The following is a 12,928-nucleotide window of genomic DNA, read 5'->3' on the forward strand; positions in this document are numbered from 1 at the left end:
ATCCCATTTACACTTTTTAAATATTGGCACAAGATTTGTTTTCTTCCAGTACTCTGGAGCTTCCCCAGTATTCCAAGATTTGTAGACTATCAACATTACTGGTTCAGTTGCTCCTCAGTCAGCTCTTTTAAAACTCTTGGATGAAAGTAAACTAGACCTGATGATTTAAAAATGTCTTTAGTAGCTGCTGTTTTAACAGCTTTCCGAGATACTAGTGGAATAGAAAGTATTTCTTCATCATCATCATCATCATCGTGATGTATCACATGGTTTTTTACCAAATGCAGAACAGAAATATTTATTGGACGCTTCTGCTTTTTCTGCGTTATTGACCATTCCACCACTTCTATCTAGCAATGGCTCGGTATCGTGGTTAGGATTCCTTTTGTTCCTAATATATTTTTAAAAACTCCTTATTGACCTTAATTCTGCTGGACCTTGATTTGTTCTTGTGTCTTTTTTGCTTCTTAAATCAATTTTCTACAATTTCAAGCTTCTGATTTATGTTCACTGCTATCAGCGTCCCCTTATTTTATTTGTTCGTGATGAGAAATATATTTTATTTCTCCCTTAAGCCTGGTTGCTTTTTTAACCAGTGTAGCTTTCTTTCTCTATTGTGCATTTTTAGGTATCAAATAAAATTATCATGGAGAAGCAGTGTGGCCTAGTGGATAGATCATTAGAGTGGGATTCAGGAGACCTGTGTTCTATTCCCAGCTCAGCTACTGGCCTGCTGGGTAACTTTGGGCAAGACCCTTCACCTCTGTGCCTCAGTTTCCCTCCCTGTACTTTGGGGTAATGATACTGAACTCCTTTGTAAAGTGAGTTGAGACCTACTGATAAAAAGCTAAGGATTATTATTACTTAAATTTTTCTGATCAAATTCTTTCTTCCAGCTAATTTGGCTCATAACTGTTTTCAACTTTGTGAAATTGTGAAATTTTTAAAGCATTAGTTATACGTATGCGTATATTTCTGGTTTGGAGGGTATTCCTCCCTGCCCCTGTCTCTCCAGAGTTGGTTTCTTCTTCCTACTAAGCTGGAGTGTAAGCGTCCTGAGGTCAATATTGGAACTGATCCAATTTGTCAGTGTTCTAACTACAATGTGGCTTCCTTGTCTCGTAGTCTTTGTCCAAAATTTTATCTCCCTCTACTGATGTGCTTGTGCAGCATCCCACTTGGCAGATGTATTTCAGAGATGCTGTATGTATATGTTTTGTAAGATACCTTATAATGTTAAAGTACTAAACAAATATAAAGTAGTATGTCTTCTTTATTGCATCACATTCTAGATTTATTGTGTAGTGAATATGAGCATAGCCTTAAAAATACATACTTGGATATTTAAAATATGTTCTGGCTTGTACAAAATAATGAATTTTGTGTTTGTTTATTTATTTTTAGTGGAAGACCGCATATTCCAAACTCCTCCTCAGGAAAGCTGATAAGATACCCCAAGAACTTCATCACATAGTGCAGGAAGCCTTTTTGACCTTGCAAAAACATGATTGTTTCTTCCAAGATCTTGTTAGGATCAAAGGAAAAGATTTTCTTACACCAGTATCTCGTATATTAATTGGAAACCCAGGATGCACTTACAAATACTTGAACACAAGACTATTTGCTGTTCCATGGCCTATGGAGGATTATGAAATAAAATATTGCCATCCTGAACTATTTACAGCTTGTAAAGCTTTAATCAAACTTAATGACTTTTTGACTATAGAGGCAGTCCAGGCTTTGCAAGAACAAAATTTATCTGGGACCAATGAAACTGAAGGTACTGCTGTTACAGATAGAGAACAGGATTTTTCTAATTTTATTATGGGGTCCCTCTTAGAAGATCAAAGCAGTCTTTATACACCAGTGAATGACTGCACCAATCTGAAGTATAGAACATCTTATAACTTGACTTTATTGAATTATATGGATCCTCTACAAATGCCGTACTTGAAACAAGAGCCTTATTTTAGAATGGGGAATATGGCAGTGAGCTGGCACCATGATGAGAATCTGGTTGAAAGGTCAACAGTAGCTGTGTACAGTTACAGCTGTGAAGGTGAGTAGTGGGGAGGTAGCACAGTATGATTTGGCAATTAGTCTAAATGTTTTAATGCTCTGAAGCTTTTTTATGTTTTACTGTGTGAACATGCATACATACATATCTGCAAACCTGCCTGCTAGTCTAGATTTGCCACTTGTTTTTGAATATATGATAGTAATTAACGTTATCTTTTCATGTGTAAGCACTACTGTCACATCTACCTTTCTTTACCTAAGCAAAATATACCTATGTTTACTGCAGCTGGCCCTATGTATAGTACTTGTAAGTGGTTGAAAAGTTGCTATAATTAATTTGCTGATAAAGAGCCAAGAAAACAAAATCTGTCAAATCTCTACCCCAGGTTCCCACAGGTGCATATTTCTAGTCTGTAAAATGTTTTTTTTATAGTTGACATCACTGTCTTTAGTAGAGTGATTTATCAAATATGGACTTGCTCTGCTTCATGCTGATTTTACTACTGTTCTTTGCGAAGAACATGCTGGCTTGGCTTTATATAAAGGTATTCTTATGTTTACAGAAAACTATATACATTCTTGCCCAGGCCTGCTGTACTGTTACATTGTCTTGGAACTCAACAGCACCGTTGTACTTAAGAGGCGGGGTGTCTGATAGGATTTCCATTGTAAATACTTGTTTTATGTCACTTCATACAGGCTCTTCTGTTAAAAAATCTATTCAAACATAATGTGAAGTATGTAAAATATATAGTTCTAGAGCAATGAAAATAAAATTATCAGTTTTTCATGGTTTAAAATACCCTTTGCCTCTTTGTCCTCTGTTGAAAACAGAAAAAGGGTGGGTGTGTGTATTTGAAGTACATAATTCTGACTAAGGCTAGGTAACTTTCAGCATCTAATTTGCAGGCTACTTTTTTAAAAAATGGCTTCCAGTCTTGCAGGTAAAAATGATATAATATAGACAGCTAATCTATGTGATTTTTAGATGCTGGTGATCCACTGCAAATTCATAATTAGAAACTGAAACTTATGGGTTTTGCTGTACCCTTTGAAATGTAAAAAGACTCACATTGACTTAGTGGGCTTTGGATCAGGACCATAGTGCATAGGCAGCTGCTGGTATTTTTATATGTATTTTCTCGTTTCATGTTAAATCCTAAACTACAGCTCATCTTATTGTTTAACATTTACATGGGGTTGTTCCTGTTTCCTATTTCCCCCCTCCCCTCCCGTACATCCTGCTAATGAAAGTATCCCATTTGCCCAAGTATCCCATTTGCCCATGTTTATAAGGAACTTTTTTTCTGGATTACTTAACAAAGCTGATTTATTTATGAAAGTATGTTTCTAAATGTCACCCCAGTTATATATATGATATGGAGGTATACATATACCATATAGCAGGGATGGCCAACCTGCAGATCATGAGCCACGTTCAGCTCTTTTACAGTTTAAGTGTGGCTCATGGAGAACCCCACATCTCCCCCCATTCTCCACCTATCCTCATAGACTTTAAGGTCAGAAGGGACCATTATGATCATTTAGTCTGACCTGTACAACGCAGGCCACAGAATCTCACTCACCCACCTACTCCTGTAACAAACCCCTAACCTATGTCTGAGTTACTGAAGTCCTCAAATTGTGGTTTAAAGACCTCAGGGTGCAGAGAATCCTCCAGCAAGTGACTCGTGCCCCACGCTGCCGAGGAAGGCGAAAAACCTCCAGGGCCTCTGCCAATCTGCCTTGGGGGAAAATTCCTTCCCGACCCTAAATATGGCCATCAGTTAAACCCTGAGCATGTGGGCAAGACTCCCCAGCCAGCACCCAGGAAAGAATTCTCTATAGTAACTCAGATCCCACCCCATCTAACATCCCATCACAGACCATTGGGCATATTTACCTGCTAATAATCAAAGATGAATTAATTGCCAAAGTTAGGCTATCTCTTCATACCATCCTCTCCATAAACTTATCAAGCTTAGTCTTGAAGCCAGATATGTCTTTTTTCCGCCACTACTTCCTTTGGAAGGCTGTTCCAGAACTTCACTCCTCTGATGGTTAGAAACCTTCGTCTAATTTCAAGTCTAAACTTCCTAGTGTCCAGTTTATATTCATTTGTTCTTGTGTTCACATTAATACTAAGCTTAAATCATTCCTCTCCCTCTCTGATATTTATCTTTCTGATATATTTATAAAGAGCAATCATATCCCCCCTCAGCCTTCTTTTGGTTAGGCTAAACATGCCAAGCTCTTTGAGTCTCCTTTCATAAGACAGGTTTTTCATTCGTCAGATCATCCTAGTAGCCCTTCTCTGTACCTGTTCCAGTTTGAATTCATCCTTCTTAAACATGGGAGACCAGAACTGCACACAGTATTCCAGATGAGATCTCACCAGTACCTTGTATAACGGTACTAACACCTCCTTATCTTTACTGGAAATACCTCGCCTGATGTATCCCAGGACAGCATTAGCTTTTTTAAGAGCCATATCACATTGGTGGCTCATAGTCATCCTGTGATCAACCAATACTCTGAGGTCCTTCTCAAACTCTGTTACTTCCAACTGATGTGTCCTCAATTTATAACCAAAATTCTTGTTATTAATACCTAAATGCATGACCTTGCACTTTTCACTATTAAATTTCATCCTATTACTATTACTCCAGTTTACAAGGTCATCCAGATCTTCTGGTATGATATCCCTGTCCTTCTCTGTATTAGCAATACCTCCCAGCTTTGTGTCATCCGCAAACTTTATTAGCACATTCCCACTTTTTGTGCCAAGGTCAGTAATAAAAAGATTAAATAAGATTGGTCCCAAAACCAATCTCTGAGGAACTCCACTAGTAACCTCCTTCCTGCCTGACAGTTCACTTTTCAGTACGACCTGTTGTAGTCTCCCCTTTACCCAGTTCCTTATCCACCTTTCAATTTTCATATTGATCCCCATCTTTTCAAATTTAGCTAATAAGTCGCCATGTGGAACCGTATCAAATGCCTACTGAAATCGAGGTAAATTAGATCCACTGCATTTCCTTTGTCTAAAAAATCTGTTACCTTCTCAAAGAAGGAGATTAGGTTGGTTTGGCACGATCTACCTTTTGTAAAACCATGTTGTATTTTGTCCCATCTACCATTGAGCTTAATGTCCATAACTACTTTCTTCTTCAAAAATTTTTCCAAGACCTTGCATAGTACCGATATCAAACTAACAGGCCTATAGTTACTCAGATCACTTTTTTTTCCCTTCCTTAAAAATAGGAACTATGTTAGCAATTCTCCAGTCATACAGTACAACCCCAGAGTTTACTAATTCATTTAAAATTCTTGCTAATGGGCTTGCAATTTCATATGCCAGTTCCTTTAATATTCTTGGATGAAGATTATCTGGGCTCCCTGATTTAGTTCCATTAAGCTGTTTGAGTTTGGCTTCTACCTCAGACGTGGTAATATCTACCTCCATGTCCTCATTCCCATTTGTCATCCTACCATTATCCCTAAGCTCCTCATTAGCCTCATTAAAGACTGAGGCAAAGTATTTGTTGAGCTATTGGGCCATGCCTAGATTATCCTTAACCTCCACTCCATCCTCAGTGTTTAGCGGTCCCACTTCTTCTTTCTTTGTTTTCTTCTTATTTATATGGCTATAGAACCTTTTACTATTGGTTTTAATTCCCTTTGCAAGGTCCAACTCTACATGGCTTTTGGCCTTTCTCACTTTATCCCTACATGTTCTAACCTCAATAAGGTAGCTTTCCTTAATGATCCCTCCCATCTTCCACTCCTTGTAGGCTTTCTGCTTTTTCTTAATCACCTTTCTGAGATGCTTGCTCATCCTGCTTGGTCTACAACTCCTGCCTATGAATTTTTTCCCCTTTCTTGGGATGCAGGCGTCTGATAGTTTCTGCAACTTTGTCTTGAGGTAATTCCAGGCCTCCTCCACCTTTAGATCCATAAGTTCTTCAGTCCAATCCACTTCCCTAACTAATTTCCTTAATTCTTTAAAGTTAACCCTTTTGAAATAAAAAACCCTAGTCCCAGATCTATTTTTGTTTATCCTTCCATCTAGTTTGAACTGAATTAGCTCATGATCACTCGAACGAAGGTTGTTCCCTACAACCATTTCTTCTATGAGGTCCTCGCTACTCACCAAAACCAAATCTAAAATGGCATCCCCTCTTGTTGGTTCTTCAACTACGTGGTGAAGGAATCCATCAGCTATCACATCCAGGAAAATCTGAGCCTTATTATTACTAGCACTTGTCCTCCAGTCTATATCTGGGAAGTTAAAGTCTCCCATGATCACACAATTCCCATTAGTGTTTAGTTTATTAAAAACATTAAAGAGGTCTCTATCTATATCCAAATCAGATCCCGGCAGTCTGTAGCACACCCCAAGCACTATCTCAGGGGAGGCTCTAGGAGCTTTCTTTCCCAGTGTGATTTTTGCCCAGACCGACTCTGTCTTATCCATTCCATCACTTCTTATTTCTTTACAGTTAAACTCACCATTGATATACAATGCTATTCCACCATCTTTGCCTTTATTTATGTCTTTCCTAAACAGCACATAGCCTTCAATACCTGTACTTCAGTCATGACTCTATTCCACCATGTTTCTGTTATCCCTGTAATATCCGGTTTCACTTCCTGTATCAGTAGCTCTAGTTCCTCCATTTTGTTACCTAGGCTCCTTGCATTAGTGTCCAAATATCTTAATTTTTGCCGTTTGGCTTCACTGACATTCTTTACCCAATTAGGCACAGATATTCTACCACCAGTATCACCTATTAGACTGGTATCTACACTACCCTTCCTCCTTATGTCCATTCTCATACCCATGGCTGTATCCTTTCTTACTTAGTTTTCTTCTCTCTCAATGTTAAATTCCAGCGAGGAGATTACCTGGACATCTCCCAACCATCTCCTCCAAATACCTAGTTTAAAGCTCCCTATCCTGTGGTGGTGTGTGGGCTGGGGCTTCTGCCCAGTATGTAGGGGGGGATCTCGCAGCTTCAGGCTGGCAGGGCATACCTGCGGGGGCCTGAGGCTTCAGCTAAAGCCCCAAGCCCCAGCAGGCGTGCCCCAGCTCTCAAACTTCTGAAGATTAGCAGTAAGTTTGGCCACCCCTGCCATATACTTAAATGTCCAGTAAATTAACACTCCCTATTGAGATTATATTGGGTTGTTACAAACACACTCATTTAAATAAGAGAACCACAAGCATGAGGCAAAGCGGAGGTGTTCATGAACTCTCATAACACATGAAACATTCTCTACGTTAATGTAAACCTACTTGTGGAAATGCATGAGAAAACTAGGCCCTTTACATTCAGCCATATTTGAGTTAACCATAAAGAAAAAGATCTTGCATTTCTTTGTAATTAAAAGCTGCCTCTGGATTCTTATTTTACCCAGTGGTGCCTACACAGAGTGCAGCACATAGGATAAGTAAGATCATCCCATGTTTTAAAACCACTAGAAAGGCCAAACCAAGGTATGGGTTAGAATACAAAAGAGTTCCTCAGTTGAATACAGACTCTTTATTCTTTTAACCTGTTTTTTAGTGTAATATAGAATGTTAGTACACACTTCGTTGGTTTTAACCAACCATAGTGCCAGAATATTATTACTTTTTTTAAAAAATGTGAGCTGTATAAAAGAAAGGCTCTGCTTAGAATTAAAAATCATTAAAGTAAAAGTGAAAACTTCCAAATATCAGCCATTTTCATGACCATACCAACCATTTTATCATTTTACTTTTTAAAAATGGGAAGATCACTTCAGATTTGAAGTTTGTATATTTTCTTCTCCAATGCATCTCAAAGCCTGACTTTGACACATCTGTTAATAATGATCTCTTGGCAGGACCTGGAAATCTAAGGAGTATAGCTTAACTGGAGACAATATGCAGAAGGATAAGAATGAATATATATATATATTCATTCATTCTTGTCCTTCTGCATATTGTCTCCAGTTAAGCTATATATATGTATTTTTTTAAAGAAGGAAATGTTACTAAACTGGGACCTGATTCTGCAAGGTGCTGAGCACCTCCTGATAGGTGCCAAACACCACTATTTTCAGTGACTTCAGTGGGAGTTGAGGGCACTCAGCAACTGCAAGGAGGCACTTAATACCTTGCATAAAATGACCTTTACTGCACTGGTATGTGATAGCATTACACTGTTAGAAAAGTTTCGCCCTGTCCATATTTACTAAGTACAGTTTGTCAGTAGTCTTATTGAATTTCCCTGCAGTAAAGCTACGTAATATACAGGAATAGCCCAAGCATTTAATTTCATAAATCCAAGGAAATGGGTAAACTTTTAAAAACAGTTACTACTCTTAAAAGGTTGAATAAGTAGCAAATAACATTGTCAATTAATGTTTTTCCACTCCTCCATCCAAGAAGCTCTCATTGTCCAAAAGATATCAGACAACTTAAAAGAACTGTTTCTGTAATTTTCCTAGTTATAGTTTTCAACTGCTGGCAGTTGTGAGCAGTGAACATTTTTTTATAAGTCTTTCAATATTAATAAGACAATACTTCACAATTCCATAGCGCTTTTCATTTGTAGATTTCAGCAATTTGCTGTAGTTGGCAGGTATTACCATCTCTATTGTACAGATGTGGTAACTGAAATACTGAAAGGTGAAGAAGTAACTTGATGAGAGTCACATAGTAAGTCACTGGAAGGTTCGTGAATAGACCACATTTCCTGACTGTATTCCCATTCTCAATCTCCTAAACAGAAGCTGCCTCATTGTATGTCAGTATTCCTTATTAGTATTTAAAACCAATTTTCATTTTACTGGTTACAAGCCTGATTGTCCCAGCTAGTGTTTGGTGTGTATTTACTAAAAGAGTGAAAGCTACATCTAACAGAGTAGAGCTGTTTGGAAGTTTTCTGATGGAACAGTTTTCCATCAGGAAATGCTGATTCAACAGAATTGAAACATTCCACCGGAACTTATTGAATTTGTTGAAATTCTAACTGGAACTAGGCTGGTTTCTGATGCTACCCCAGGATCCCAGCTCCTCAGCAGACCAGCTGGCAGGTTGTTGCCAAGCCAGGGCTTCTAGGCTCCTGGCTGCTCACCAGCGTGTTGGCCCTGAGAAGCAGGGAGTTAGCTGCCCAGCTCTCTGGGCTGCCTGGCTCACCTGGCTTTTTATTTTAAATGAAATTTAAATTTGTGTGTAATGCTTTAAAGGTGTATAATATAACTATTTATTTTATATTTTAATAAACTTTATTTTTAAAATTATTAAAACATCTGCTACTCTAATTAAAATGCTCCACTATACTATCTTATTTTCTTGTTCAAAGTATCTCTTGTTTGATGTTATAATGAAATAGTTTGATGCTTTGGTCAGTATTAATGAGAGTAGCAGCTGCTTGTAATATCCTAGAAAAATAATTCCAGGCTAACACAAGGATATTAAAAATAGCTGCTACTTCAATTAATAATGAGTGTTTATCTTATTTTCTTATTCAACAGGTCTAATAGTTTCATAACAACAAAATATTTTACTCCGCTAATTGGAGTAGCAGTTGTTAACAAATTGAAGAATAATATAATTCAATATAAAACTAATTTTACATTCAAAATATTATAAATTACATTAAAATAATATAAAAATAAAAAACTGTCAAATTCAAAACAAAATTTTCAATTTTTCAAAATATTTTTTTCTGGAATTCCTATTCGGCAGGAAATTTATAAATTGGAATGGATTTTTTTTGACTTTTTGGAATTTCCTGTGAAACAAGAATTCTGAGTTTCAACAAACTCTATAACAGGACTATAGTGTTGCGTCTACCAAAAAGATGCTATCCTGAGCTCCCGTCGCATGGGAGCATTAATATAATGAACAAGACTTACTCATTTTTCTTTGGCTCTGTAGAAAAGTTGGTGTGGGCCATATATTCATTATGGACCTGCCTGAAATAATTGTAGTTAAACAAACAACCCAAGAAAAGAGTGTGCTTTGCAAGGAGGTTTTTCCTTTAGGCCCACATTGGTCCTCTAGGCCAAGGAGTCTAACCCTTTTCTCATGGAAAATCATGCAATGACCCTAATTCACTGTCTTCACTTATGTGGGATTTTCACAGGCTGGTTTAGAGGTTGAAGAAACAGTTTTCCTCTGTATATTTTACTGTATTTTGTTTGGCTTGTTGCCCTATAAGACATGCTTGCTCTGTAAATCTCTTAGAGTAATAAATGGCTGGATCTGTTAGCTGACAGGTTAATGTTTAACAGTTTAACAAAACCAACGTTAACTGCAGTAAAGACTTATTTTGAAGCAACCATTATTTTTTACTTTCATGAAGTAAAATTTGTGTTTTTCATGTTTTTAAAAGAAACATCTCTTTGCTAAACTTAATAGCTGCCCCATCTTTTCTACAATAGTGGGGAAAGAAACTGAGATTCAACATTGACCACTTCCTCAGTGGTTAATAATAATAATTAACAATTGGAATGATCCTAAAGATTTATAATTGACCAGTAATCTCCTCTATTTGCTATTTAATGGACACTGAATAATTAATTTGTACAACATAAAAGCAGTTATCGTCAGTGGTTTCTAACATCAGTAATATGTTCTAGATACTTGACTGTGGAAAGAAATGCCACATATAAAAATATTTCCTCACTGCCTGGTACTGAATATGTAGCCACATGCGCATTTCTGTATGAGAATTGTATAATTGTGCAATAATTGCTAGAAGTTGGTCGTTACTCGGTAACCAGCTAGAGGTAATTTTCTCAGGTAGGTTTAGGGCAATTGTTGAGTACTTTTCAACAAGTTAATAACTGTCTATAACAATGATGTACTTGTGAAAAGTTAAGTTAATAGCAGCTCTTCATAATGTTAATATTAAATCTTTATTTGAATTAAAGCTGTCAGTCTGTTTTTCTCACCAGCATCATTGTTTATATCAATAAGATTTCTCTCCCACATCAATTTAGAGATGAAAGAACTTCCCCAAATTCAGTTTTTATGTTTCTGATATGTTCAGACACTAACTGTTGGGAGAAAATTGCGACTTCTGTTGAAGGGACAAATTGATAAGAATGCAGTTTCAGGAAATCCATTGAATTTGTATATATAAATCCCAGTTGGTACTGAAAATTCAAATGACACCCTTGTTAATACCAGTATATTGTTTTTAGAGAATCATTTTTTAAAAAGATGGTTAGAGCGCCTGTGATGGAAGTCACAGTCCAAGTTAGATCAGTTGAGCTATAAAGAATCTTGAACTATAAAGAGTTTTTGGCCAGGATGCAAACCACAGAAATACGTGTTTTGTGATGTCCAGATTGGGTTATTTAATATGCTGTATATGGGGCTATCCTTTACCACAACCACTGAAACTTCAGACAGTGAAGAATAAAACTACCCACCTGTTGAATGGGGCTTCTCATTCAGAGTGTTGCATGATCTGTCACGACTTCCAGTTGATTTCTGAGTCCAATTTAACATGTGCTATATGGTTTGATTCCTGAGTACCTTTGAGAGCGGGAGGGCTGCTGGTGGGGCGTCTTTTATTTTTAAGAAAGGTCCTCTACTCTGGACGTCACCATTGTGAGTGCTGGGTGAAGCTGGACAGGAGAGGAGTTCCCTTGGTCCTAACGCAGAACCCCAGATCCTGATCAGGGCCTAGCCATCCTCTGTACCTTCACCTGAAGCAATGTGACAAACTGATTATTTTGTTCTGAGGTTCAAAGATTCAGGTGGCCAATATTTGAGTCGAACTTTAATTAACTGTTGAAGGACAAGGAAGGAGCTCCTTGCATGAACTGCTTTGCTCTGGGCAAGCTGTGACACGCAGGTTCAAGATTCTGGGATTCAGAATACCTCTGAAATACTGGACTGGGACATCAAACCTGATGTTCTGGCCAAATTCTACTTCAGTTATTATGTTCTCTCTATCACAACTTCCTCTTTAATTACGGTTGGGTCTGTACTGTATGTCCAAACTGTTGAGGAATGTTGCTGTAAGCTTGTTACATAGTGGCAACATTTCATTTTGGATGTGAGCAAATTAATATGTGAGGGCCAGATTCTGCAGTCCTTTATTGAGCAGATCAATGGGAGTTTTGCTTTGTTTTTTAAGTACTGCCAAATTTGGCAATTTCTGTTTAGTTTGTTCCAAAGTAAACAAATCTCTTTAAGATCTATTTGTATTAAAGATGCTATGTATATGCAAGACCCATATGATTACAATACCTATAGTTTAGTTGTAGAACTTGAAACATCCAAATGTTTTAACTGAAACCGGAACTATACTTGTCTAAACAAATATATGGCCTCATTGCTCCTTGAGGTGACAATAGGGTTTTATTATAACTTCTCCGTACGTAAAAGTTTTGCCAGCTAACGTAGGGATATGCCACAAATGATGAGAAGCCTTATTTTAAAATCACTTTGGCATAACTGACAGAAGCAAGTAGCAGCTTGCTTCCATTTGTTTCCAGAATAACATGGTAAGAGTAATAAGTTTCAACTGCTGCAGATAATTATTAGGTGCATTCATTGGGAACATAGGGAAAGGGAGTCTGTGAGCTACATTTGAACTCTGTACTTAAGCAATAAAAATTTTATCAAACTGCAAAAAACTAAGTCATTTTAACGAGCACATTCCAAAGGTGCTGGATTTATGAGGAGACCCTAGGAAACTTTGATTGAAATTGCTGTCTCTGATTGTAGTTCTATATTTTATTGGTGCCATATTGTGAACAGTGCTGCTGCCAAAGTGAATGGGAAAGCAGCACAACAGACAGAGTTAACCCACAAAGGTTACCTCTTTTTATAATATCCATGATGTATTGCATTAAAAATGCCTTGAAAGCCATCCTATTTGCAGTTTTCAGAAAGCATTTTTTCTTAAATTAAGTT

The 12,928-nt window shown here is 37.4% G+C and overlaps 1 protein-coding gene and 1 long non-coding RNA gene across 9 annotated transcripts in view; one reads left to right on the forward strand and one right to left on the reverse strand.

Annotated features, from left to right (window-relative positions):
- Positions 1-11,756, reverse strand: part of LOC127034089 (uncharacterized) — a 41,326-nt gene extending 29,570 nt beyond the window's left edge. For both annotated transcript variants that reach the window (XR_007769297.1, XR_007769298.1), the window contains exon 1: positions 11,434-11,756. This is a non-coding gene — a long non-coding RNA (uncharacterized LOC127034089). The remainder of the gene's footprint in view (positions 1-11,433) is intronic.
- FTO (FTO alpha-ketoglutarate dependent dioxygenase) overlaps positions 1-12,928 on the forward strand; it is a 342,599-nt gene that overhangs the window by 83,203 nt on the left and 246,468 nt on the right. For all 7 annotated transcript variants that reach the window (XR_007769286.1, XM_050922553.1, XM_050922554.1 and 4 more), the window contains exon 3: positions 1,405-2,059. Coding sequence is in view for 6 of the 7 variants with exons in the window: in XM_050922553.1 (XP_050778510.1) it covers positions 1,405-2,059 (655 nt within the window). In the remaining variant the exon portion in view is untranslated. The remainder of the gene's footprint in view (positions 1-1,404; positions 2,060-12,928) is intronic.

The sequence above is a fragment of the Gopherus flavomarginatus genome, chromosome 14, assembly GCF_025201925.1.
Source record: "Gopherus flavomarginatus isolate rGopFla2 chromosome 14, rGopFla2.mat.asm, whole genome shotgun sequence".
NCBI classification, from domain to species: domain Eukaryota; kingdom Metazoa; phylum Chordata; order Testudines; family Testudinidae; genus Gopherus; species Gopherus flavomarginatus.